General features: G+C 46.0%; 3 protein-coding genes across 12 annotated transcripts in view; 1 reads left to right on the forward strand and 2 right to left on the reverse strand.

Annotated features, from left to right (window-relative positions):
- Positions 1 to 8,124, reverse strand: part of kcnip4a (potassium voltage-gated channel interacting protein 4a) — a 33,578-nt gene extending 25,454 nt beyond the window's left edge. Inside the window, exon 1 of the mRNA XM_061283723.1 lies at positions 7,992 to 8,124. Coding sequence (XP_061139707.1) covers positions 7,992 to 8,055 — 64 coding nt within the window. The 5' untranslated portion in view covers positions 8,056 to 8,124. The remainder of the gene's footprint in view (positions 1 to 7,991) is intronic.
- A 1,067-nt stretch (positions 8,125 to 9,191) lies between these two features.
- On the reverse strand, positions 9,192 to 19,839 carry adgra3 (adhesion G protein-coupled receptor A3). Its single transcript, XM_061279857.1, has 19 exons — positions 19,018 to 19,839; positions 17,598 to 17,669; positions 16,105 to 16,176; positions 15,406 to 15,477; positions 15,256 to 15,327; positions 15,019 to 15,179; positions 13,779 to 13,992; positions 13,530 to 13,694; positions 13,187 to 13,388; positions 12,957 to 13,106; positions 12,698 to 12,856; positions 12,440 to 12,607; positions 12,044 to 12,254; positions 11,757 to 11,965; positions 11,501 to 11,625; positions 11,304 to 11,427; positions 11,082 to 11,227; positions 10,911 to 11,006; positions 9,192 to 10,711 (listed from the first exon to the last, which is right to left on the reverse strand). Exons 1-19 carry the CDS (start codon positions 19,221 to 19,223, stop codon positions 9,385 to 9,387), a joined length of 3,951 nt encoding a protein of 1,316 aa, XP_061135841.1. The 5' UTR covers positions 19,224 to 19,839; the 3' UTR covers positions 9,192 to 9,384.
- On the forward strand, positions 17,951 to 26,099 carry ccdc149a (coiled-coil domain containing 149a). Of its 10 annotated transcripts, none has more exons than XR_009714552.1 (16): positions 20,240 to 20,400; positions 21,203 to 21,364; positions 21,441 to 21,479; positions 21,579 to 21,620; positions 21,720 to 21,827; positions 21,900 to 22,016; positions 22,080 to 22,252; positions 22,333 to 22,405; positions 22,566 to 22,650; positions 22,758 to 22,902; positions 22,980 to 23,056; positions 23,149 to 23,181; positions 24,214 to 24,303; positions 24,962 to 25,332; positions 25,427 to 25,509; positions 25,577 to 26,099. XR_009714552.1 is itself a non-coding variant. In XM_061279933.1 (15 exons), exons 3-15 carry the CDS (start codon positions 21,305 to 21,307, stop codon positions 25,312 to 25,314), a joined length of 1,395 nt encoding a protein of 464 aa, XP_061135917.1. In that variant the 5' UTR covers positions 17,951 to 18,320; positions 18,412 to 18,517; positions 21,203 to 21,304; the 3' UTR covers positions 25,315 to 26,099. The 10 variants fall into 10 exon arrangements, 6 of the variants coding, with proteins under 6 accessions (XP_061135917.1, XP_061135877.1, XP_061135865.1 ...); XR_009714553.1 differs by having other exon boundaries at positions 25,643 to 26,099; XM_061279933.1 differs by lacking the exon at positions 20,240 to 20,400 and adding exons at positions 17,951 to 18,320; positions 18,412 to 18,517 and having other exon boundaries at positions 24,962 to 26,099.
- Positions 26,100 to 27,259: the final 1,160 nt, after the last annotated feature.

Genomic DNA, 27,259 nt, shown 5'->3' on the forward strand with positions numbered 1-27,259 from the left:
GAGAGCTATTAGCACATTTACGCCTATTTATGAACTCTTGTGGAAGCAGTGACAGGAGAATTATATCAATTTTAAACAGTATATATGTATATTAGGGAGGCACGATATATCGCTATTGGCCCATGCAATATGCATATCGCAAAGATATATCAATAAGTTACGGAATTGTTTGATTTTGTCTAAATTTGACAAACGCAAACATATATGCATCGGCCTCCAATGGTTTAATATTATATAGGTTACATTATATGGTTAACATTTTATATATATATATATATATATATCAATTACAATTAATTCACTAAATACTTTGAGCTTGCTTATGTTGCTGCATGAAAAAAAAACTAATTCCTTAATTAAAGACGATAAAAATGGTATTTCTTGAGGTACATGTTAAATATATATATATATATAGATATATATACTAATAATAATTATATATATATATATATATATATATATATATATATATATATATATATATATATATATATATATATATAATTATTATTATTATATCTATACCCTGCATTTGAAGAAGACAGAAAAAAAAAAATCTAGGAAAAAAAAAAAAATACAGTCTTGTTCTCGTGTTGCACTTAAGCCGTGCGAGTGTGTGTCTGGACAAATAGTCTCAAAAGTCAAACCCTCTTCAAAGGGCGACAACATCGATATCGGTCGAGCAAACAGCCAGTCGGATGCAAAGATGCACAATTCCTACTTGCCCTAAAGTCTACATCGGCGAGGAAGCCAGTTGGGTCCTGTGCAAAAGCGATAAAAGCCAATTTGGTGCTTTCATGTAGAAGGCTAAGAGACGGCTGAACCAAGGCGGGGCGCCGCCGCAGATAAGCGCCTGCGGCTCGATACCCGACGAGAGTAATGAATCGCTGATGACATAGAGCGTACGGACGTTAACGCAAACGCTCCCCGGGGGCGCTCGTCTGAAACGCATACGAGACTCTTCTTGGCGTGAATCTTCTATGTGCTCCTTTGTATGCGCTAACCTGCCTGGGCACTTTTCTTGCCGAATGACCTTTGGGGGAAAAAGGTCACGACTAAAATAGGGATATCATCCTTTTCTTTACAAAATGTGCTGATGTTGAAGAGTCTATTAATATAAACGCAAACTTGCTGACTCAGTTGAATTATCTTCATGCTGCTTACGCGCAAAGCTCACTATGACCTCCTTGAAGCAATGCGCGGTTGAAACAAAAGGTGGCGCTAACCAACACGTTGGGGGCAGCCGTGAATATTATCCCGCCGACTCATCGTTCACGCCGTCCGCGTGCCAAACCGGCCTGGAGAGCGTCAGCGTCGCCGTATTTACTTTAAGCGGGGGCCAGCTGGCTTTTTAAACGGAATGGCACAGTAAAACTTTGATAAATCGCCGTCTTCCGCATAAAGGGGGGTTCACGTAATGTCATGGCAGAGAGTCTATTGAATGACAATTAAGTGAGTTTACACAATTACACTCGATATAAAATGTTGGACTTTTTGAAAAGGTCACAACCATTCACATCAAGGGAAATTTTGACACCATTTTCCAAAACTCCCAATTTTTTTTTTCCCTTTTTGTGCCCACTGTATTTTAAACCTACTGTACCGTGATTATAAATGTATGCGTTCCCGTCGTGATAACCGCGCCCCCCTGAGGGTTATTATAACGCCTGGGAATTGATGAAAAAGTGCTTTTCTAGGACATTGATCTTGACACATGGGCCATGTGCTCACACGTGCATACTAATGAGGGCTTCGTGAAGCTGCGGCCAAAAACGGCGTCCTCAGAGACGTCAATATTTCACTCGGCGACGGTAAATATCGCCGCTCTGTAGGTTTGTTTGTGTCGGAGCCAACACGCCGCATTTGGCTCAGTCGAGCTTGAGTCTACATACTGGAAAGAATGGTAAATAAAAAGCAGATTTTGCTTATTTTTAAATTTTCTTGGAATTTTCTCTTAAATCCCTCACCGAACAAATGAAAAAATCTGCCAGATTTGAGTCTGTTCTACTTCCACGGCAGATTGTTTTGAACTGTAGTCATGTAATTATGACGACGTCATCAAGCGGAGGCCCGTAAGCCAATCAAATCGGTTCATCACAAGTGGAGTGCCAGTAATCTCTCCATTAAGGATGAGAAAGTACACACGGGTGTCATTTCCCGTGAACCTCCAGATCCAGTCGAGTGGTTTCCTTGAAAGTGCGAGAGGGGCTTTATTTACAATTCTGGACCAGACACGCGTCCCTGTTAAGACAACATATACACGCCTGCCGCCCTGACCTGGTTTCCTTCCTCACGACGTGCCTTGTTGACCCAATTCCAGAAAAGCGTCTGCGGACACAGAGTCAACTCAAAGATGACGCGATGATACCCCGAGGGAGACAATTGGGAGCGGCGCCATCAGCAAAGAAGGACATGTGCGGCTGGCTGCACAGGTGAGAAGATGACCCCGCTGTCTGAGACGCGTCAAGGACCTTGCTGGTCGTGTATGCTGCTCTGGGACCACCAGAGAGAAAAACTTAACTGGAGAGGTTCATGAAAAAAATGGGCCAGCGAGCAGAGAGGGGAGGGGTGAGCAGTGGGTGGGAAAGGAGCAAGATGAATGTCAGGATATGAAAGTATTGCAAACGTCGATGCGTTTTTGCTCTGTGGATTGATGAGCATTGTCCTAAATGAAATAAAATATTTATTTTTTTTAATTTAAAAAAATAAAATAAATTAAATAAACTGGTGCCAGTGGATACTAGTCAATGGATATTGCAGGATTGATGATCCTTGTCCTAAATAAATAAAATAAAATATTTAAAATAATAAAATTAAAAAAAATTAAATTAAATTGGTGCCAGTGGACACTAGTGACTGGATATTTGCAGGAATTATTGTTTTTTTGCTCAAAATCAGTCTTCAGATTTGCTCCAAAAATTTATTGGTGTTTTTTTTTTAAGTCTAAAAATGCTTCATGGCCTGCTGGACATCAGGCTGTCTTACTCTTGATCAAAAGTAATGTAGCACAATCCAGTCCATCTGGTGTACGAGGTAAATATGCTGATGACGCCGGCGTTCACAATTGCGGACATCTGTCTGATCCAACCAATGAAGCAGTACAAAAAAAAAAAAAATCACAAGTCCAAAACACAGCCTGCCTCATTTCTGCTGCAGTGCACTTTTGCATGTTGTGTCCAGCCATGACTAATAGTTGGTTAAATGAGTCAAAGCATGTCTCGTTCAAGGAACGCACAAATGCATCGTTAATAATGCACTCTCGTAAACACAAACGGCGCCGGCTCGGTTACGGGCCAAAGGCTGGGCCAACCGACGGGCAAGAGAGTGCTATTGTCTTTCAAGAGGTTACTTTGAAAATGACGCGGGACTAATCCCCGGCTGTTAGCGGCTAATTCCTTGTTTACAAAGGATTGCAATTGGAAAGTGCTCCTCTTGAATTCATTACCGGGAGGAAAAAGATAAGACTAATTACAATTTCTGAACGGTTTTTAACCCCAAATGAAATGAACAAAGAAGCAAGCACGCTTTATTAGGTTTCTAACAAAAAACGATGAAGCTAGCTAATGGCTACTAACATCATTCACAGCTCTGACACTGTTCTTGAATATTGAAATATAAAAAAAATTATGGATATAATTTTTTGATTAAAATACGTAGGAGTGGGCGAGTACCAAATAGTGAGTACCAGTACCAAAATTGCCAATCAATCAAATGCAATTTGAAACAATTTGCTATATTGGGATATGAAGGTCTAAAAAAAAAAAAAACTAATTTCATTTTTCAAAAGTACTCATTCTATTGGACATCGGTGTTGGTATCGGTGACAAGTCAGGAAACAAACATTTGGACTGGTACCAGTCTGGAAAACTGGCATGGAACATCCCTAGCTGTGATCATAATCAACATCATCACTTTGGTGCAGCATTTCCTCCTTCTCATGTCTCCGAAACAAGATGAATGCGAAGGAGCGGGATCATCATTTTCCCATCATTCCTCACCAACTGTTTCCACAACACATGAATCATTTTAATGACAACAACGCAACGCCCCCACCCTCCTTCTCTCGCTCGCACCCCTTTCTCCAAGGAGGCCGCTCATCAATTATCATTTCCAGCTCACCTACACTGTTGACCAGTCCGGAGCCAGAAAATATATTTACCTCCCGGAAAGAGCGACCTTCTTTATATCACCAAGGACAAACACGACAGGAGTCTTTCCTCAAAATAGAATAAAAAAAAAAAAAAGGCCCGGAGACATTTGTCTTTTCAGCTGTGACTCATCACATGGGATGTCAAACTTTGGACTTTCGAGGTGTTCAGGAATGATGATGATGTTTTGGGGTCAATTTGTGTGTTTAATTGACTCAAAGTGTAAAACACAAGGGCATAAAATTACCAACTATTTAAGCCTACTTAGAGCAGTTACCTCACATCAACGCTGGAAATTCATTTTCTTGTACTATGCTGCCCTCTGCGGGTTAGAAGCAAGAAGTGCAGCCAGAAACGTGCCAAATGATTCCCCCCCCCCTTCATCAATGGGCAACAGTTGTGATGTAATTCAGTCAAGACACGCATGCAGCAAGAGAGGAACTACGTTTTCGGAATCATCTAGTTTCACAGGTTGAAGCGGCCAAGCCAACCTTGCTCAGTATTTTAACAAATCTTCATATCTGGGACCATGACAAATCAATACTGCATGAGTTCTATTTTTAACATATAAACAAGGGCAAATTTGCATATATCAGCGCTTTAATAATGCGTGACAAGAACAGCTGTCGTTGTTGTTGTTAGCCCGCAGGTACACCTAAAATCTCCGTTCGTGGCAACTTAACAGCGTCCCACCAAAGCACAAGCAATCGAGCCAAAAACATGAAAAGAAAAAAAAGTGCGGCTCACATGATGCTAAATAAGCAAGAATGCAGTCTCATTTAATTATGACACTCTTTCATACTAATACTAAGAAGTGAAGCAAGAAGTGAAAAGATGTAATGTAATATACAGTATATATATATATATATATATATAAAATAAAAAATAAAACCATGAGGCTCACTGAGCGAGACGTGTGATCGATAATCCAGCGGTGGGACTTGACATTCCCTCCCAGCACTAAATCACATACCCAACCCGGCTTGTCCCTCCTTCCCGCCCCACTTCACTCAGGCCAAGCCGTAAAAGTGAAAAATTCAACTAACGGGCACGCAAATGTTTGAAACGTCCCCTGTTGCCTGAATGCAATCATAATTAATGATACTTTTCGATATCGTCGGAAAATAACCAAAGTTTGGGATCATTTCACGAGAGCAACTGGCTGACAACTTTACATCTACAGTTGAGTAAACACGAGGTCACGCCGTTTCCACAAACGCGAGCTACCTTTAGCTTTCGGGGCGGTCCAGGTGAGGATACGACGCACCAGGCAGCAGTTGAGCACCACTTTCTTGGAGAAGCCTTTGCGGAAAACCGGCGCGGCCTCGTGACGTTCTTCGGACGGCGTACGCATGACGAGGAGCGTGAGAAATAATAGCCGAGCTCCACTGATGATACGTCAGTGAAACAAAAATCTTAAGGCTATCGTCACCGTGGTGACCCGATAAATCCCCCTGCGTACCTTGCCCGCTCCAAAAGTGATCCTCACCGGCACTTTGCCTTTCCTGAGCCAAGAAAGCGTGTGCGAGGAGATGATGGGGGAAGATGAGAGTGAGGGCTTCGAGAGAGAGCGCGCCAAACGAAAGCAGTGTTTAATAAAACACTGTTGGGGGGGGCGGGGGGTGGGGATTAGCATCCTCGTACAACTTGGCGTCTATTACCTTTCAAAGAAGCGCTTGCTTTTAGCGTAATGACGACCGCGCACACACTTTATGACCATGAACGCATCATCACCTTTTTATTTAATTAGAGTGCAGCGATAGATGGCAAGCTGGTAAGGGAAATGGTGTACCGTTTTTTTCTATGTATAATGCGCCCCCATGTATAATACGCACCCTAAAAATGGCATGTTGATGCTGGAAAAAAGCCTGTACCCATGTATAATACGCACCTAAATTTTGACTCCCACTTAGGTCAATTAACGTAAAATTATTTCAGAAAAAATATCTTTGGGAACAACCTGATGTTATTCTGCCGGTCAGTATCACTGCGCATGCGCTAGCAAACTCGATAGCGAAGAAATGTTTCGGATTTGTGTAGGGCACATTGTGACAGCAAACAAGCAGATGATCGAGCAAGCGTCTGATACAAGAGCATTGTGTTCGTATGGAGCGTGTTTGACGTGAACAGCAGAGAAGAAAGCGCATCTGTAATGGCGGCCTCCGTATCATATCCGGATTAAAAAAAATATATATATATATATATATATATTTTTTTTTTTTTTTTGGACCCATGTATAATGCGCATCCCAGATTTTAGGACAATAAATTCGTTAAATTTTGCGCATTATACATGGAAAAAAACGGTAATTGCTCCCGGCGAGATGAACGCTAGATTTGGCCGAGCCTAGGATGAACACCAACGCAAGCTAAAAGGGCCCTCAAGATGTTCGCTTCTTACAAATCAGTGTTGGCAGGTCACTTGCTAAGTTGCCATGAGGGTAGAAGAGCTCATGTACACGCACATGCACGCTGACCTTGTCCTCTGACTCGCTGGCCAAAATTAGCCAAGGCGTCGGCAAAGTAGAGGAAGGCCGCCGCAATGCAGCAGTGAAGGAGATGAGCCGGGTGGCGCGCATGCACTCGAGTTATTAATAAAAAATAATTACTCACATTATGTAAGTCACATCTGCAGTACAGTGGTTCTCAAACAGATTATTTACAAGTCCCACCCAAATACAACTGAACTGTAGCAGTGATTCTTGCGCCTACCACTAGAGGGTGCTAACGTACCACACTTTAGGTCACTACAAATTATGTTTGTGCACTAATTTGTGGTTTTTGAAGACTAAAATCGATACACCAGATTTTTTTTGTTCCTTAGAGGTTTGAATGAAACTATGTTTGCTCTTCTAAAATGAATTAAGTTCTGCTATTGCCATGGCGACAGCCAGCTTCCACCATCTTGTGGAATCTTTCCTCTCATTGTATGCATCAGCAACCTCATCCTTCCTCCTTGACCGCCCATCCACATTCTATTGGCCCAAGTCCCACAGCAGATGGTCCATGCTGCCAACCCGCCGTGCCATGCCCAACAAAGGGAACAAACAAACAAACAAAAAGCTGCCCAAGAGATATTAAGCTCACACGTCCACCAAGTCAGCCTGATCCTGCTTGAGCCTATCAGTTCACTAACAACTTGACGGAAAAATAGTAATATGAAATATTCACGTCCCACCTGCAGACATGCTAGAGAAATTCCAAACAGTAAAAGTCTTATAGATATAATCAAGTTAATGGGATAAAATATCCCCAAATTGCTTAGATAAATACTAGGCTATTACTGAATATTTAAAATAATAATTTGATTTTTTGGATCATTTAATATTTCTAATATCGGTAGTCCGATTTAATTTGTTATTTATTATTAAAATTAGAGCATTATCATAATCAAGCGGAACATAAATTGTAATGAGCAGAACATGAAGCAGAACCTTTTCAGTAATTCAACAATCTTCGTGTATTTTTTATTTTTTTTAATGAACAATTGCAAGCCACTAACGTGCCACAAAATTATTGAAAAGTAATTGAGATTCACGAATTTTTTGTTTGATACGAAAATGACGAAAAACGTACAACTAAAAGAGGCCCTGGACAAAGTTGCAAAATTGAAAAGAAGGCAAGAGTTGCAGCAGCTCGACAAAGCACATAAAACAAACACCCAAACCAAATTAAGAGCAATTTAAAATAAGTTTTTTTTTTTTTAACTTAAAGTGCATTTACATTTGTTGGGCAAGAAATAATTCTATTTTTCGACATGACAAGGAGAAAACAAAGAACTCAATAACAACATGCAACTCTCATGCACGCACACGCAGGATAGGACAAGATAAGACCGTCCTACCAGCAGACGAGACGGCAGCATCCACGCGGCCAGAAATGGTCATCACTCTTTCTCTTGTGTCCATTTTGGGCTGAAATGAACAAAAACTCGGCTCAGACGCAAACGTGGAGCCAGACTGCCAACCACTTGCTGCTGCTGCTGCTGAGTCGTTTGACGGCGCGCACACCTTGGCGGGGGCGAGCATTACGACAGCGCATGCGCACGACATCAATTAGGACTAAGAAGTATCTGAAGGGACGACATGGAATTTTTTGAAGTCGAACGACTCATTCCTGCATATTATTACTCGTTGAGTCCACATTTAGAGCACCAAAAAAGAAAAAGTGACACGTACGCTATTTTGAAGAGAGAACATTTTTAACTACAAAGCTCCGTTGTTCCTAAAAATACCTCCAATGGTTTGTTTTTCTGTCCCACCAAGTTCGTGCCTAAAGTCCCTCTGGATTTCAAGCGATAAATTCAATACCGCTTGCATAATTTAAGTCTCTTATTAGAGTGTGTCAAAGCTAAAATGGCAAGGCAATGAATCTCAGTGATATATGGGCTTCTTTAAATTAAATTTTCAAACTGCAAATTTATGGGATGACACTAAGCAGTTTGAACTCTTGGACATAGAAGAAAATCACCGTTTGTACTTTGAGCGTCATTCTAGTTTCAAGTTTGATTCTACTGACTATGGAACTAAAAGATTTTTTGTTTTTGCTCACATGGATTACAACGTGAGGCTACTGATGATGACAAACTTGAGATGAGGTTTTGGATGATGGCAGTCAAGGACATGTGCTGAGTGTGTCCCAACTTGTCAAATCAGCTGTCAACCACAACCCCGGCGGCGTCCATTTGTGCACACGTGCCACCAAAAAGCCTCTCTGACAGGGATCCCCTCAGGAATGCATTTATAAAAAGAAAAAAAAAACAACTCAGCTTACCTGGCGGAGGGGAAGCAGCTCTGAAGGTCAGCGCAAAAAGCCAATTAACAGCTTCTCACATCGTATCAGCAAGAGAAATTCTTGTTTCATGCTCACCTTTGAACTGGCTTGGGAGCCCCAGAGCGAAGACGGCTTTGCCTGAATCACAAACTTCCAATTACTTCTTATTGCTGCTGCTGTTGTTGTTGTTGTGATGAACATACAGCCATTATATGTATCTCTCATTCAAAAAAAAAAAAAAAACATTGAACACCAATAAAGTGCAGGTGCATGGTTTTGTAGCTTTTTATTACAGCTGATGTTGTTGTTATGAACACAGTGGCAAAGTCACGTCTTATAAAAATAGAACATTTAGAGAAAGCAGATGAGCTTGTGGATGAATTGTAAAAAAATACAAAACAGATGGGGGGGGAAAAAAGAAAGAAAAATGGCCTTTCACAGTGTCTTCAGGATGGCACGTGACGCTACACGGTAGTTTCATGCTTCCACAAGCCAGTTTTGATAGCGGGGGCGCTTTCGCCCGTGCTTATTAGTGGAACCACTTGTTCATTTTCTTTGAGCGCACTTCCATTTTGTGTGATGAGGTTGAGTCCGTACGATTTGGTTTCCAGTTCGCCGCTCCCGAACGGCTCGACGGAGTCTTTGGAGCCGGTGAGCGCCGCCCCCGCCTCGGACACCCCGCCGGTCTTGCGAGAGTGTCGCGGCAGGCTGGCGCTGTCGCTGCTGTCGTTCTGCAGCTGGCTCCGGTGGCGTTCTCTGTAAGCCATGTAGGCGGCACGCCGGCTGTTGCGGGCCGCCATGTCGTAATAGTGGTGCCGCCGGCTGGAGGCGCTTTGGACGCTGCCGTCCACGCTGGTGGGAACGTCATAGGCGTACTCCCGCAACACAGTCAGGCGGCTGGCCCGGTGAGCGCGTGATCGGTTCTTGTGGGGCCTGTTGGAGGCCGGATTGTTTTCCACGGGGCGGAACTGCACGTCCACCGGCGCCACGTGCATTTTGATTTCATTGTCCACCGAATGCTCCGTCAGGCTGTTGTCCAAAATGGTCATCGTCGGGGCGGTGGGGGGGGCGACGACGGGGGCGACGACGGGGGGCTTGCACTGGGCAGCCTCTGCGTGCAGATTGGTCAGCTTGCTGCCGTGGGCGGAGTTGCGCACGCTGGGCGCGCTCTTATTGGTGCAGGAGGAGTCGGCGCTGCTGCTGCGGGCGCCCTTGTTGGAATCGGCGTCCGTCTTGGCCGAGCCGGCCGCGGATGCCGCGGCGACGCCGGGTTGCGGCAGAAGAGCGTCCTCCTGTGCGGAATAGTCGCGTCCGGCGGAGCAGCAGGCTTGCGACCAAAAGCGCCGCACGTCCTGCCTGTTGACGCAGTGGTGCGCCACCATGAACGCGGCGAGGGCCAGCGCCGCCACACCAAACAGGCACGTGAAGGCCAAATCAAAAGGGTGGTCCTGCGACACGGCCGTGGCGCCAAACACCCACAGGCTGGCGTACAAGCCCAACGCCACCGCCGCCCCCGTGAGCTGAGCGCCAAAGGTGTGCTCGTTCTCCAGCGCCCCCGGGGAGGCGGCTCGCGGAAGGGCGCCGGGCGTGATGGGCCGGCGCGGGCTGTCCGTTGCGGCCTCACCGGCCAGGTGCTGCCGCTCGTCGGCCAGCTCCTTGAACTCGTAGCGCCGCTCGGGGTGGCGCCGCAGCTGAAGCAGGATACTGAGGAAGTACATGCAGTCCACGAAGACGATGAAACCCGTCGGGCCGTAAAAAGCGCCGATGCTCGGCTCCCACGCCATCCAGCAGCTGGAAAAACAAAAAGTTCAAAAAGTCATCTCATTGGCCTGCGGCACACTTCCATCATGTTATTTTCTTTCGTTCTGCTTTCATGTTGGGATTTGATCTTGACTCTCTTTTCATCATCTCAATTCATTTCCAAATTTACCTTCAATGTTAATAAAATAAAATAAATATTGCATGACACGAAGCGACTGGTTGTACTTACTATGGCGCATTGATTTGGCTGCCGTAATTCTTGATGTTAGCCGCCGCCGTGATGCCACAAACAATAGTGGGTATTCCTCCGCCAATTAAGTAAAACCTTTGGGAAGCAGTAACAGAAAGCTTAGCGCTCCACACAGAAATCAGAAAGACGCGTTTTGTTGCACGCACGTACCTAAGCATGGGGCGAGGCGGCGGGGGCGGCTCGTCCGGCTCCTCGCAGCGCTTGGCTTTGCGCGTCACTTGCTTGTAAATATTTCGTGCTGTGACGCCGACCCAGAGGGCGGTCGCCAACGTGGAGTAGTGAAGTAAAATTCCCACCTGGAGGGAGGGGTGGTGGGCCTGGCCGTCAGCAAGGTGACCAAGAACATTTTGAAAATGCAAAGTGGGATCTTACCGCTTGGCAGACGCTGGCGTAGCGCGTCTGATTGATGCCGCCTACAAAGACGGCGCACGTGAGCGAGATGTGGAAGCAGAGGTTGACCAGCATGTGCCAAGACTTGCGGCTGACGCGCACCGACCTGGAAGCGGGCGGCGGCACCGGGGAGTTAGCGGAATGGGCAAGTAGGGAAGGTTGGAAGGCGAAGCGCTTACTTGTGGTGGTAGATGTAACTGGCCATGATGCTCAGCAGGCAGAAGAGGAGCACGATGCTGGTGGCGTAGATGACGGGATGGAGCGGCTCAATGCTGGGAGTGAAATAGTCCACGGAGCTGAGGTCCTGCAGCGGAAAAGACAGCAGCTTTGGACCACGTACCAAATTTGGACCAGCCAGCACCGGGTCACATGACAATCTCAGTTTGAGAGTTCTCCATGACTACGTTTAGGAAAAGGTCAAAGCGGGCCGCTTACCATGAGCAACCCGTAGTTGCCGAGCGAGTTGCAGGAAATGGTGGTGAAGTTGTCGTGATGGCCCAAAATGCGGCAGCCGTCGCTCTGCCAGCCGCCCTGACCGCCCGCTAGGCTGAAATTCCAGCAGGCGGAGACGGCGTCGGAGCCGCGGGCGAAGCGCCGCAGGGTGATGTTGACGGGCGTCCGCAGCATACGCGCGGAAATGCCATCTACCTCCGAGAGAGGAGACAAGTCAGTCAATCGGAAAGCTATAAATGTAAGACCGCCGCAAATCGAATCCCACTTGCCTATCTTTGCCATGATAACCGGCGTGGCCACGTTCCTCCTCTTCCCGCTATCAGCCAGCTGGGAGGAGTTGCCGGTAGACGGGAAGAACTTGCCGTTGCGGAAGCCCAGGAGGTGGAGCTTGTAAACCGTATCCTCCGCCTGGCCAGGCAGCAGTGCCGCCTGGGTAAAGAGCGACTGAGGAAGCTGCAGGGACGCCTCCACCGTGGTGCTCTAAAGGAGCACGAGAAAATAGAACCAAAAATATTATTATCCAGTGAACGCCCGCTTATTGAAGTGGATACGTTCCAGAACCATCAATATGTTCTCATGCCATGAATGTTGTAAAACCTATTACAAAAAAAAAAAAAAGTGTTGTGTGGGGTGACTACCACTAGGTGGCAGTATTCCTGACTGACCTTCAGCAGAACACTGGAAAAGGAGCCAGTGGTGTTGCATTTAAAGGTGAGCTGGCGGTCCTGCCCGGCAGTCCGTTCCGGACTGGGCCTCTGGAACAACATGCAGGTCATTCCGTTCCACTCGTTAGCCTTGACCGAATGGGCCTCCAGCGCGATATTGGGGGACGTCTGCCAACAAACAACATTATTTGATATGACATCATTCCATTTTTTTTAAACACATTCAATAAAAAGATCAAACTAGGCCAAGATACCGACCAAAGAGAAGGCTTGCGCCGAGGCCAAGCGGTGGATGGCGATCTTCTGGAGGCAGGCGATGATGCGGGAGCACGCCGTGGCCTCGCGCTGCGCCATCCACAGCACCCGCTCGTCGGCCAGCATCAGATTGCTGGCCATGCTCACCATCACCTCACCGAGCTGGAACACAAGACAGGCTCGTTATGTCGTGACTCAAACTGAGTTGCGTATTTTTTTTTTAATAGACTGCATTCGACAAACATTCGAGCTCGCCACTCACGTCTTTAAACTTATCCACAAACTTGGTGAACTTCTCGATCATCTCCGCGACGAAGATGATGTCCATCTTGTCCGAGAAGTTGGCGGCGTCGATGGTGTAGACCAGTAGGCGGCGAGCCCTGGGCACCACGTTGCTTTCGTTTAGCGGCATCTGACGAGCGGGACAAAGGGGAACGTCATGACGGGGTACGACGTGAGGAGAACTCCAACGTAGGGAAGAGCAAGTCTCGCCTGGTTGATAACATAGAGGAATCGCGTGACGTCTTTTTGGAACTGGCAGCGCGAGTAGTCGTCCTCCGCCCACAGCCCGTTGCGATTACAGTCTCGCCAAGCACGCTGCTCCTCGCCGGAGGCGCCCGAGTAGCTTCCGGCGCTCGATTGTAATCTGTTGCAGGGGAGGAAGGCTCGGATTCCCGCCAAGGTGCGCGGCCACCTGGAATGTTGTCGGAATGGTTCTTACTGTATTCCCTTGCTGCCAAATAATCATCGCTTGCAACCACAGTTATGAAAGTCAGGGGATTTTCAAAGTTGGAAACATTTATTGACGACGGGTTACAAAATGATTTGAACCAACCTGAAGTCTCCTTTGTTGTTGGAGATGCGTTCAGGGGCGCAGTATTTGGCGGAACTCTCCAGCACAACAATATGGACCGTCCTGGTGGTGTTCCCTCGGCTCGTCCTGACCCGGCACTCCCAGTTCCCGGTAAAGCCGGGTTGGATGTTGGAGATGGTCAACGCGCTGCCAGTAGACATGTTTGAATTTATAGAGTTGCGGCGGAGTTGCATTTTTTTATTTTTTTTTTATGCTTGATGATCTCATCACCTGGCAATCAGGGAGCAGTTCTGCACCATGTGTTTCTCGATGTAAATGCCCTGGGCGGCGTCAGGCGTCACCATGCGCCCGTTCTGGTACCACAGCACCTGCATGTCCTCGGCCACGAAGGACGCTTGGCACTGGAAAGGTAGGCTGTCCCCCTGGAAGACCACCTGTCGCTGGGACGGTGTCAGCTGGAAGGAGGGCAGCTCGAGCGGGGCGTCTGCGACAGCAAGTGAGCCCAGTTGAGAAACAATGTTGTCATGGGAACCCTTAGGAACACTTTCAGATGTCACAAACTGGCACCGGATAAATAATAAACAAGTTAAAGGCACAATTTTTCCATCTTTGCTACTGGTGGGCCACACCAAAAGGCCAATTTAAATATGGACAAAATACAGTACATGTTGTTAATTAATCAAATTTTTGATAAGCCATTTTTCAATGCACGTATGAAAGACTGAAAAAGTTGGGAGCTGACAAAATAACTTTTTTTTTCTACCATGGCAAACGCAAAGGTTTGCATACAAAAAAAGGACGGCACAAAAAAGAAACAAATATTAAGTGCAATAACTCCTTTTCCTTTTTTTTCACAAAAATAAACTTACTCAAAATTTTAAAATTAATGTTTGTATATTATTCATTTTATGGTTTTTCTTATATTATTTGCCAAAAATGATCAGGCCTACTCCTATTGTAATATACGGCCAGTTTTGAGATCCAGTGAAACTACAACTAAGACAACTGCCATCTAGTGGTGCTTGGCGACATTACAACTTAATACTACAGTCAACACACGTTCTTATTCGTTTCTTTCTACAGCTTCTTCATAGCTTGTATTTTTTCCATTATTTGTTTTTTTTTGTTTTTTGTTTTTTAAGGAATTCTGGGTTTTTATAATGTAAAAATAAAGCTTCTGTCATTTTTTTTCCCTCCTGAGGGGATTAATTAAGGGGTCACTCTGTGCTTGAAGTCCGCCAGGGACGGGCAGTCCCTTAATTATAGTGTCTAGTCACCTACCAAAAAGAAAGCGGTACTGCTAATTCATGTCCCTTCTCTGGCGAAAATCGCAAACCGACATGTATCGCTGCAAGCTTTCTTTTAGTCTATTTATAACCTCCAAGGTTGTGATGGCCACCAAACCGATAAATATCAACAGACGCAGGCGGCGATCGTCACATTTCAACCTCGCCTGCTGAAAGCGAAACAAAGAAAGTTTAAATACCCGGCTGGACCGGCGCCGACCTACCGCACGTGAGGCGCTCCGGCTTGACGGCTGAGACGAGCTGGCCCTGCAGCGACTGCGGGTACGAGCACTTGGTGCTCTTGGCCGCTACGTTCCTGTCGCGGAGCCAGCGCAGCAGCCACAGCAGGTTGCAGTCGCACAGCAGGTACGGCGTCTGGAAATCCCTGCGGGGTTGTAAACAAATCGGCCAGGTGACCATGGTGCGCCGATGGACCGTCCCCGTTTTGGCTTCATACTCACAGCGACTTCAAGGACACGAGGCTGTCAAAGGTCCCCTGCGCCAACGAAGAGAAGAGATTCCCAGAAAGATTCCTGTAAATATGATTGAGGGTGTGACTCGGTCATGGGGGCGTCGTTCAACTTCATCACTCAACTCATGAAAAGACTTACAGGCGGATGAGACTCGTGAGGCCCCTGAAGATGTCCACGTTGAGGCAGCCGATGCTATTGTTGGACAAATCCCTGCCGCGAAAAAATAATAATAATAATAATTTTTGTGTTCTTTTATCCTTTATGCTGTGGTATGTTTTAAATGTATAGCAACGAGAATGAAACTTCATTTCCCCCCCCCCCCCTTTACTTTCCTAGGGGGCAGCACTGAGCCATGCATATAGGGCAGCACAGCACGCACAGGCTGAACGGCCTTCCTGTCTGCCTTATTGCTCTGCAGACGCAGCCAAACTCAACTTTGGCTTGGCAGCATCCCAACACTCTTGATTCCAAATCACGCCGCATTTCGGGGACATGCCGGATTCCCGGTCTCCTAAACGCACAGATAACAAAAACGCCACCCCCCCTCATTTCCAAGCGCTCTACGCCCATCCCTGACACTGGTGGGAGCGTGTGAAAGCATCCAAGGGCCCAAGCTGTATCTGGCAAGCCGCCAGACTAAACACGGCAATGGAAATAAAATAGCGAGCGTCCTGTCCTCCCTTTTGGACGCATAGCAGAGCTGCTGAATGCAAACAGGCAGCGCACTGCAAACATAGATTTGTGTGGCAGCTGCTATCGGCGCGGTCCAAAGTCTGCAAAGGCGGCCATAGTGGAAAGAAAAGAAAAAAAAATGTGCGGGGAAAGGTGATTACTCACAGTCTTTTGAGAGCTGGCAATCCAAGGAAGGTACCCTGTTCGATTCGGCTGATCAGGTTATTCCGCAGGTCCCTGCCAAACAAAAACATCCCCATTATATCAATTACATAGTTTTGTCTAGATATAAAACTAGTTATTCGCAATCAAATTTATTTTTTATTAATATTATTCGGTGTAATATTTTTTTTTCCCTTTTGGAAACATTTCTTCAGTTTTTGTGTGACTTGGTTTTGGTCAGACTGTGTTGGAAAAAAAACTTGAACCCTTTGGATTAAAGACGAAACATCAACAATAAATATGGTTGCCAAGCTGAGCAAATGACCCGGATCATTTTGACCCCGTGTCCCTCAATAAGCATTCCTCCGAAGCGGCAAATTGACTCAGGAATTAGCATGTGACGCTGGGCTAGCTCAGCTTCTTATGGGTGACGTAATAATGGGAATTGTGTGTTGCCCAAAACGTCTTCACAGGAATTCACTCAAACTGATTCTCTAACTTGCCGTCTTTATGTTCTTGACTGGCTGAAAGGAGAGTTTCTTGGCGGACAAAGAAAATAGAAAGACACTGGAGGCTTCTAGGAAGAAAAAAAAAAAGGGGGGGGGGGTGGAGGGATGGGAGTCTTTATTTTATTTTCACCAAAGATGAACATTCGGAGGGGAATCGTCAGGAATTGTAGAAAGCGACACCTCCGACCTTTGCTTGGCTTCATTACAATGACAAAGCAGACGAGCCTTCCGGGCCACAAAGGAGAGCTACTTTTGGAGCTAAACTTGCCCCGTGGATTCGAATGACGACGGTCCGAGCGCGCTTTTACGACCCGATTGTCTAGCCGCCGGCAGACAAAAAGCACATAAAAGCCTTCCAGGGGCTTTTGTTTTTGTTTTTTTCAGGGTGAAGATCAAAGTTTTCTGGGACACAAATTAAGCAAATTGTCCTCGGGCGGTAAAAAATGAGCCGGCCCATCAACAACACCACGTTTAGGAGGAAACTCTTAAATTAGTGCTTCCACAATTTAGGTGTCTTAATAACATGCTTGAAATTGCCCCGAGGATCAGAACAGCTCGCGGAAGATTGACATGGGGGGGGCTATTAATATTAGAGCAATTAAAAAGTCAGTATCACACAACATGGCTTCTCAAAGGTTCAGTTTTCAAACACCGGATAGGATTAAGGGTGGCTACACGAGTTTCTCAAAGTGGCTCAGAAACATACCTCTCATTCCCTTCTGATGCAGTCATGTGTTATGGTTGCCTCGGGTAAAAGCACGACCATTAGCGGCCTGGTTATTCAATCTGCGAGGAAGCCATTCCCGAGTGATAAATCATGCGTGGCCCTTATGTGCAGGCCCGGTCGGTGTCTTGTTTCTCAAAAGAATCCGTCGCTCGGAAACACGGGCGATGACATTTTCAAACCAGGGGAGAACCGGTGCGCCAAGAAAAGTACTTCCTTTGGATCTTTGACATCATTTGCAGCACACTGGAAAGGCTACTTACAATTTTTCCAACGTTGACAAGCCGAGAAATGAGCCGTTCTTCAGTTCTTGAATTTTGTTGTTGTTAAGAATTCTGTGAAAGGGAAAAAAAAGGACATTAATACAAAGAAAGTTAATGCTCAAGCTAAAAATTCACAAATCAAGTTATCTTTTTCCATTGAAATGAATGGAAAAGCTATTAATACGTTCCAACAAATGCCAGTCAATCCCTCCCAAAAGTTTTTCTTTTATATTTTGTAATTCTGACGACAATCTGACGAGAATTTGGCCGGAGGTCAAAGCTACTCAACATCCTCTGCCCTCCGGGCGTCTGCTCCCTTGCAGCCTGTCTCTGGATATCTGCCTGGGGGGGCTCCACACGAAAGAGTCTGGAGGTACCGGGAGAGGGCCGTCTCCCTTATCTTGGCGCATAGATAAGTCCAGCTTGAGCTCAAGCCAGGAACAAACTGCAAGGGGGACTCCAACTGATTCCCACATCCTGCCTCACGATTGCAACAGCGGAGATCTCCTATCCGAGGCGAACTACATGGGTTAAGATAAGCAAGATCTGATACTGGCTTCTGAGACATCTTTGGAATGGCCCCTAGCATTGCTTGAATTTAAAATACTTGTTAGACAGGCCTCAAAGCCAAAGTCAGACCTCGACACAACCACTGCTGCTTTGCCCATTCAATTACTGAGATGACCAAAACATGACAAGAGTGACATCATCGGAATAAAAATGGTAAAGGGGGGAAACAATTTTCAAAAATGATCCACATGGGAAGATTCCTCAGCGGGAATAAGCCAAATGCCATTTATTGTCTTTTGTCCAGGCGGCATCAGCTGATCATCATCCAACCTACCCATCAACGAGGACATAGTGGTATGACCTCGATGTCATAAGATCATGACCTGAAATCCAAGAAAGACCACAGAGAGGTAATCCCAACTATTACTTCTCCATCCAGACTCGTCACATCATGAAATAAAAGAACCCATCCCAGCCTTTTGTCAACAACAATCCTTTCAACAAATCCACACGCTAGGACAACAATTTACTTCTGGGGTAGCAGCAAATCCTCCCCTCTTTACATTTCTAGGCCCCGGCGTCTATTATTTCCTTTCCCTGCTCCGGGTGTTCTCATGTTGCTGCAATCACTCAACACCATCACAAAAGCACAGACAGGAAAAAAAAAGCACAGCTGCACTGTGGAATTTCCACAAGTGCACAAAAAGATTGAATACGTTTGCATGGGAAAGCTAAAGAGACAATTGTGTTAGTGATGTGAACCGGCTTATGTTTGTCAATATAGACATGAATAGATGTATTATTTAGTTATTCAAGTGCACAGTCTATCATGGACCTGTTGAGACTTCGTAAAAGGACGTGGTGCGTTCAGGTGGCGTCGTATACGGAAACGCCCATCGCTTATACTCACAGTGTGACAGTCCGATTTGGGAAGGAGTCGGGCGGCAGCATTTGACGGAGCTCCATGTTGCTGCAGACCACTTTCCTGTCGGACCCAAGGCTCTTCCCGGTGCTTTTCGAGTGCTCGTCGTATTTACAACCGGACGCGTCCGCCGCCGACACAACGCGGCCGATGCAGAGCAGCATAGTCACAAACTTAAGCCAATGAGCACTCATTTTCCCCACGGGACCGTAAAGTAACCGCAGTGAAAATTGATAAATCTCATGAATTTGGCAAAAGTTGCTTTTCTTTTTACATTAAGCACAGACATATTACTTTAGCTTATAGCTTTTTTGGTTGTCGTACTGTTCCATGGTCCAATTCTTCTTTGCCTTCAATACAACGGAAGGGTTCTTTGTTTGTTCCTTCATTTCAAATCGTCTTTCCAAATAGCGTTGCGTTTGGTGCCAATCGCGTGAGAGTTTCCTTTTTCACCGAAGGCGGCTGCGGTCATCCCCAAATTATCCACACACAAAAAAAAAGGTCTCGGGTAGTGGTCGGACCCAAATCTGAGCCAACAGAAGTCCCCTTTCTCCTTTTTTTCCCCCAACGGGAAATCGGCCAGAAAAACACAAGCGCCGAGAATAAGAGAAGCCCAAAAGTTACGACAGCCCAAAACGTCGAAAGCAAGTGGAACCTATTTAGGAGGAGAAGCTCCTCATGAACTGTAGCTTCTCTCTAGTTCCCTTCGCACGTAGTAAAGAATTCCAGGCGAGTTCTTGTCCATTGAGAAGTCTTCTCTATTGCCCGCTCGGAGCCGAGTTGGCTAACAGCTTCCCTGTCCGTATTTCAAAATAAGACATTTGACGGAAGTGCTTTTTCAACTCAAATAATATTTTATTTGTTAAAGATGATTTTGTTTAGTAATTAATGTCCTACACCACAAATAAAAAAAATAATAAGTTACATGAATCATCCAATATAGTTTATTTAAATTCGTTTTAAGTTATACCAAACCCGGAAGTAAAGCATTTTGTAACTTACAGTAGTATCCATTTCCGCCTATAGCAAAACGTTCGTATCTTTCTTTTACAATAAAAGTAGGCCTTATGTAAAGGCATAACACCAAAAATAATTCAATAAATAAATTTAACAGACATTCTTAAGTCATTAGGATTGAATTGTTGGAAAATAAGTACTAGAAAAATTATTTATCTTTGGAAGATGAACAGGATATGGTTATCCTCCTTACAAACTCCTACTTGACCACGCGGGGGCTGGTTTGTGTGACGTAGCCGGTAAACAGGGGAGTCGTGTCAAGTCTTTCACCATATAGTCGTTTTCTTGAAGACATTCGGAAGAAAAATGCAGTCTTCTCGAAGCGAAAATGACTGGCAAGGCCTGGTGAGCGAAGTGAGTGCGCCGTTCACGAATGTACACACGGGCATCCCTTTTGTTAGCGAATCTCCCCCTTAGCATATGGAGCCAGCAGGTGGAAGTGATGCTCAACTTTTTGTACACCGCTGTAATACCAAAAAAAAAAAAAAAAGAAGTGGTTCTGGTCCACGATCGAACAACTGATCCAAAGTAGATTATATGTGGCGGGTTGGGTTGAGTGCCCTTTAATTCATTTGCACCCCTGGCTTACAATGTTTGCCTTTCCACCTCCTGGCCAGGTAACTATTGTTGACATTTGCACAGTCACCTGATTAAATGTCAGCAGTACATTTATACGTAAGAATCCGACGTCGGTAAAGTAGCCATGAATTGTAAAAACTCCTCAGAAAAATCAAAAACCTTCTAAGCACAGTGACAAAGTACAGTGATCCCTCGCTACTTCGCGTTTCGTTTATCGCGGCTTCACTACATCGCGGATTTTTTTTCCCCAAATTAAAAAAAATAATTTAAAAGTCAAAATAGAACTAAATCGAGGAAACATCTGTCTAACCTTTAGGACAATGTAGTGTTGCTCCAAATGTTCGTTGTCCATTCCTTTAAAAGTGAGTTTCCGCGTGTTTGCACGATCGCGAATTAGCATTTTTCCGCTAAATCGCTAGCCTGCCCAGTACTTCTTGTTGGTGACCGTACTTCGCGGATTTCACTAATCGCGGGTGGTTTTTGGAATCAATTATCCGTGATAAACGAGGGATTACTGTATTTGCACATGGTTCTTTCTCAGCACAGGTAAAGATAGATGTGTGTGTGTTTGCTCTAGTTCCTGGTTTGCAAGCGCAAGCTTGAGAGCAAAAAAGAGGCCCTGCTCATTCTGTCCAAGGAGCTGGATACGTGTCAGCAGGAGCGAGACCAGTACAAGCTGATGGCCAACCAGCTTCGAGAGCGCCACCAAGGTCTCAAGAACAAGTACAAGGAGCTCATTGTGAGTGTATGCGTGTGTTTCTGTGTGTGTCAGCAGGTTTTTATGTTTTCAACGCTGACATTTATTCACGGTTTAGGAAAGAGACCCGTCTTTAGCGCCAGACAAACGGAATCAGGTCAGTCTTTTGTGTGATAATGTTGTCATGGAAGTGTCTACCAATTGCTATCATATTTTTCTTTTCTTCTTCTTTTTTTTGCATGCCCTGGGTGAGAAGTTCATGTTAGTGTGTGACAATGCTACTACTTGGAGAGTTGGTGTAAGAAGTTCAATGACACTGTGGGCCGAGTCAGCCATGTTTTTTTATTTTGGTGCCCTCGACAATCACCAGAGGTCCCTGCCCTGTTTCTTCCTGCAGGTGAACCTCGCCCAATTGCTGCGAGAGTCCAAGGAACGTGTGAAGCAGCTCACCGAGGAGGCTAAGGAGCTGACTCAGCGGCTACTGGAGGCTCAAGGGGATAACAAGGTGAGTGGAAACTTGCTTCGTCCGCCGGAGGTTGCTGAAACCGTCAATGTCGTCCTTCTCGGCGGGGGTCAGCTCCTGCGAATGACTATCACGCGACAGCGGTTGGGGGACGATGAGGTGGGCGTGCGCCACTTCCCTGTGCACGAGCGTGAAGATCTGGTGCGGCGGCTGGAGAGAGCCGGCCATCAGGTTGGGAAAGCCCCGTGAGGTGTCCAATGAGGTGGCCCTATATTTAAGATGATGGTTTGCCAGATGGAAGAGATGGCGCTTAATGCGAAGGCGCTGACGGACGAGCTCCAAGACGTGAAGGCGGAGCGCGTCGTGTACCGCGACAAGGCCGAGCGACTCAACGTGGAGCTCAACCACGTGATGGGCAACCGGGACTCGCGCATCCTTGACGTGGACGCGCTCTGCATGGAAAACCGGTAACGCATACACACTCATATATTTATTTTTATTTTTTTTCCTGGGGGGGAAGCTTTTGAAGGCACCATCTGCCTGGCAGGTATTTGCACGAGCGCTTCAAACAACTGCAAGAGGAGGTGACCCTGCTCAAATCCAACATCATGAAGTACAAGGTAAGAGCTTGATAAAAAATGAGATCAAATATTTGTTGTTGAAAGGATGAAATCAGAGAGATTTGGACAATTTGAAGTCAAACAGGGGCTCGAAACGATTATTATCGATCAGTTGTCGATTAATCGATTAATTTTGGCAGCTCTACTGCAATCTTTGCAGGCCGCGCTGGCGAGGAGGAGAAACTCCAGCGGTTACGTGAAGTCACACAACAGTCCGATCACTGGCGTCCTCTCCGCCCAACAAGGTAACCAAAAACTGATGGCACCATTTTTTTTTTGTGTGCAAAACTAATCTTTCCTTCCTACTTTGTGACGCATGACATAAAAGCCACATTCCTTGCTTCTTCTGCAGTGGAGGAGATGCTTCTAGAGGAGCACGGCTGCAGCCTCCCGGCCACGCCTCAATCCATTTGCGAGCTCAAGTCCCTGGCCACGGCCCTGCTGGAGACCGTCCACGAGAAGAATCTCGTCATCCAGCACCAACGGCACACCAACAGGTGAGCGACTAGTCGGCTGTTGTTTACCAGCTCGGGATCGGGAAAACTCAAGAAACGTTTTTTTCCACACGTGGTAGAATCCTCGGGAACAGAGTTGCCGACTTGGAAAGGAAGTTAAAGACGTTGGAGGTTGCTGGCTTTTGGAGTCTTCCAGGTGGGTCTTTATTAAATCAATAAGCGCACACATTTCCTCTCTCACGCTTTTTTGCCGTGTGTTTGTCTCCTTTTGCGGCGGCTGCGTCTCAGGCCTGACCTACCGCGTATCCGTGGGAATTGGGAGTATGTATTCTTTGTCTTTTACCCGGCGTCAACTCCATCTACCATTCACCGTGCAGTTCCACTTCTCCCCACCAGGAAGCGGTGTTGCGCCACATATAAGGCAACGGAGAGAGGGAGGGGGGGGGAACTGCCGGCTTGTCACCAGACCATCATTCTCCGCCATAAAACTGACAAGCGTCCATTATGGAAAATGATTGCCCACATTACAAACACATTTAGGGGGGGAATGTGGCGTTATTAGGGGATTTGTAGGCGCCCGAAAGAGAGGTGTGGGCTTGATGTGTATTAAACAGGACGGAATGAAACAGGCAAAGTATTTGTTTTGAGCGGAAAGCGCGTGATGGACATCCCCCTCGGCGCCCCATCACCCCAAAACAAAAGCGTTTGCGCACATCCATTTTGGGGTGTTGTTTTGCGGCGGAGCCTCACACTTGAATGGTTTGTCGTAAAGGTTGATGAGCGCATTTGGCAGGTTTGTGTGTGTTTGTGACGCCATGAGTAGCATATGGTGTCGGGCCAAGAGGCGCGCAGCCATCACTAATGAAGACAGATGACGGCAAAGTCGAGGCCACTTTTGACGGAGTCACACTTTTATGGGCGTGAGTGACGGCGATGCTTACCGATCTTAAAAAAAAAAAAAAAAACGATTTTTCACATGTGTGCGAGCCCTACACACAGGATGAAATATCACCCGTGGGATTCCCAAACGCCTCGTCGTGAGAGATCGTCCCATTTGCCGCGGGAAATGATCTAATTTAACTTCATTGGTGATTATCAACTATATTAATGAGTGCAGGTCGCTCCAGATGTGTTTTGCTTGTCAAATTTGGCTGGAGCAAGTTTGCTTCTAACCGACCAATCAGAGGACAGGAAAATGCTGATGTCATGGAAGGCCAGTTTGCTGGTTCTGTTGGGTGTTTTTTTTTTTTTTTTTTACCTGATATTTTTAACTATTGTTACAATTCCAAGGGACAAATTCATGTTTCAAATGTAGGTCAGTGCTCACCTCTTAATAACTCGTTGTCTTGGCAGGAACGAGGAACGAGGCGCCGCCCAACGAGAACCTCCCGCCGGGGCTTCATCCGACGCAGGCGGCGTCCCCGCATCGCCATCCGCCCCCAGGTAAGACGAGTAATCGTGCGTAAAGCGGGACGAGATGCCACGAAGAGCGCCATTAGCCCGAGCGTGCGTCGCCTGTGCCGCCTCGCCTCCTCACTGGCGCAACTTGCCCAAATGCCGTGGCATTTGGAAAATGGGAGGCAAATTCTCGCCCGCTGACATTCACAAACTTCTCTTGAAAGACGACCAAGTGTGAAATGTGTGCGCGAGGGGGCCCATAAATATGGATGCCGGACCGGAGTAACGTCGTTCTCCTCCCGCGTTCATCTGCGGGGCCTTTGAGAGTCTTTAACCTTTTTTTTTTTTCATGCGTGTCAACAAATATGGGTCAGTAATCCCCCAAAGTGCGGCCACATTTTGGCGAAGAGGCAGAACTAAGCTGTAGCTGTCACACGTCCCCCTTGTCACTGTTGCTGCAGCTATATTTAGACTGTTGCTATGGAAGCGCTCCAGTCACAATTGAAATAACTTCATCTGTCTTTATCCAACAAAAGCATTCACTTTGCATTAGGGGGTAGTGGCCCCGTCAGAACCAATAGGTGGCGCTGCTTCTCAGTGAAGTTGCAATAAATTGGATATGGCGCCCTTAGTTACGTCGAGTAATCAGTAAAGTACTTTTTAAAGGAAGTAGTCTGTATAATAACCAGGTTACTTTGTCAAGGTAACCGCGGCAGCACCGCGCACGGCACCGATGAATCATTGCCGGAGTGCCACACGACTGCCGGCGACCTTGGCACAGATGGCGCGACACAGCCGGCGGCGGCAACGAACGGGATCGACGACAGAGGAGGCGACTCGGCGACCCCGACAGAAGAAGACGGACGGAGTCCCGTGGAGGAGGCGGGGAGGGAAGCCCGAGAGGAAGACGCCGAGGCGGCGGCGGTGGAGGAGGGCGAGGAGGCGGCGGTGGCGCTGGACGCCTCGCATGACTGCAACTCCGATTTGCTGGAACGCCGCCAGGAGGACATCCGACGTCACGCCGAGCACGGTGACATATGTCATCGCTTGGTGTGAAGACGTACGAAGATTTCGGTGGGTTGAAAAACTTTTACCAGAGCATAAATAGAATATTAATACGTCTGAAAATCGGCAAAAATGTTGCTCAATGTGATTTTCAAAATAAAAGTTTGCAGATATGGATTCAGATTATCAGACAGCTTTCATTGGCAATTCGGAGAACATTGACTGTTGGATTTGCACAATGTGAAGGTAAACAAGGTTGATCTTTGATAATCGATTCATTGTCGATCCATGGATTTGTTGTTAACTCTTCCAGTTGACTGCTAATTATGATTTCCACCAAGACGACACATGGCGGATATGAATCCCAGCCTTTCCGCAGGTGACAGCTGGCCTCTCCACGCAAAACCATGAAGCGCTTACTCGGCGCAACTTGCTATTTTTAATCCCCACGCCACTAAATAAATTGGAGCGGCGGGCGGGCGGCGTGAACTCGGCACCAGCCAGCTGATTTGGCACGCCGCTTTCCTCCCCGAGCGAGGAGCACAACTTTCTCAAGCAGATGGAGTGCAAACTAATCAACATGTAAGACGATAGCAGCTTGCTTTTGGATTCCTCATCAGGAATCTCTGCACGCCTTCAAGACAGCGAGGAGATTTGCAAAGTTGTTTGGGTAGAAAACTGTGTTTTGCCAAGAAGATCCTGGAGCCGTTTGCTTGCGTGACATACATTCCTTCAAACCTGAATTCCAACATCGGAGCTTCGTGTGGGATTTTCATGGAAATATTGTGGTCGAGGACTGTTTTAAAAAAAGGTTGCAATAAATGGAATTCATCTGATGAATGTTGTTCCTATTTTGACACATAGGGGGCAGTCTTTTGCAGCCAGCACTTTTTAATTATCAACTCCCATTTGCAAAATGACCTGGCTTGTCCTGGTCCTAGTCAATTCGTTCATTCACTGTATATTTTGTATTATTTAAGCAGTACAAGAAGCTCTGAATGACTGGCCATGATCTTTTATTCACGTGTTGGTAACAAAAGAAAAATCCTTGCAATATCTCATTATTTTATTACTTTTATTTTATTATTATTTATTACAAATACAAATTAGACATTTTGGTTCAGATTTTACCTAGCATCATGAAATGCTTGATTTACTTTCGTGGGTCATAAAAAATATTTTGGTGAGCCAAATCTGGCCCCCGGGCCTTAAGTTTGAAACCTAGGTTCTAACGAGTTGTCTTTAAAAAAATATATATATACCGTTTTTTTCCATGTATAATGCGCAAAATTTAACTAATTTCTTGTCCTAAAATCTGGGGTGCGCAATATACATGGGTACAATGTTTGTTTTTTATTTTATTTTTTTAATCCGGATATGATACCGAGGCCGGCATTACAGATGCGCTTTCTTCTCTGCTGTTCACTTCAAACACGCTCCATCGGAACACAATGCTCTCGTATCAGACGCTTGCTGGATCACCTGCTCGTTTGCTGTCACAATGTACCCTACACAAATCCGAAACATTTCTTTGCTATTGAGTTTGCTAGCGCATGCGCAGTGATACTGACCGGCAGAATAACATCCGGTTGTTCCCAAAGAAGATCTTTTTTCTGAAATAATTTTACGTTTACGGACTTAAGTAGGAGTCAAAATTTGGGTGCGTATTATACATGGGTACAGGCTTTTTACCAGCATCAACATGACATTTTTAGGGGGCGTATTATACATGGGGGCGCATTATACATGGAAAAAAACGGTATATGAATAAACCTGTATAAAGAGGAAGCAATCAATCGCTCATGCTACTTATTTGATTTCTTTCGTGGTTCAGTAAATATAGTTGTCCTTCATTGTATTTTTACTTGAAGACTTTTTCTGCTTTTTCATGACACCTACAGTCTCCACCATGCACGTGAACTCCAATAAGTGTGACCATCATCATCATCTCATCCAAGGTTGAAGGGCGAAGATGGACTTTTCGAAGGCCGCACTT

Source organism: Syngnathus typhle, linkage group LG1, assembly GCF_033458585.1.
Source record: "Syngnathus typhle isolate RoL2023-S1 ecotype Sweden linkage group LG1, RoL_Styp_1.0, whole genome shotgun sequence".
Lineage (NCBI taxonomy): Eukaryota > Metazoa > Chordata > Actinopteri > Syngnathiformes > Syngnathidae > Syngnathus > Syngnathus typhle.

Excerpts from the sequence above, each read along its gene's own strand:
- adgra3 (XM_061279857.1), bottom strand. The coding sequence starts at position 19,223 with ATGAGTGCTCATTGGCTTAAGTTTGTGACTATGCTGCTCTGCATCGGC. Across the intron at positions 11,626-11,756 it reads GCAACTACGGGTTGCTCATG|GACCTCAGCTCCGTGGACTA; the intron begins GTAAGCGGCCCG and ends TTTCCGCTGCAG. Across the intron at positions 10,712-10,910 it reads AGCCAAATCAATGCGCCATA|CTGCTGGATGGCGTGGGAGC; the intron begins GTAAGTACAACC and ends TTGTTTTTCCAG.
- ccdc149a (XM_061279881.1), top strand. The coding sequence starts at position 20,353 with ATGCAGTCTTCTCGAAGCGAAAATGACTGGCAAGGCCTGGTGAGCGAA. Across the intron at positions 20,401-21,202 it reads GGCAAGGCCTGGTGAGCGAA|TTCCTGGTTTGCAAGCGCAA; the intron begins GTGAGTGCGCCG and ends TGTTTGCTCTAG. Across the intron at positions 22,903-22,979 it reads CACCAACGGCACACCAACAG|AATCCTCGGGAACAGAGTTG; the intron begins GTGAGCGACTAG and ends CACACGTGGTAG.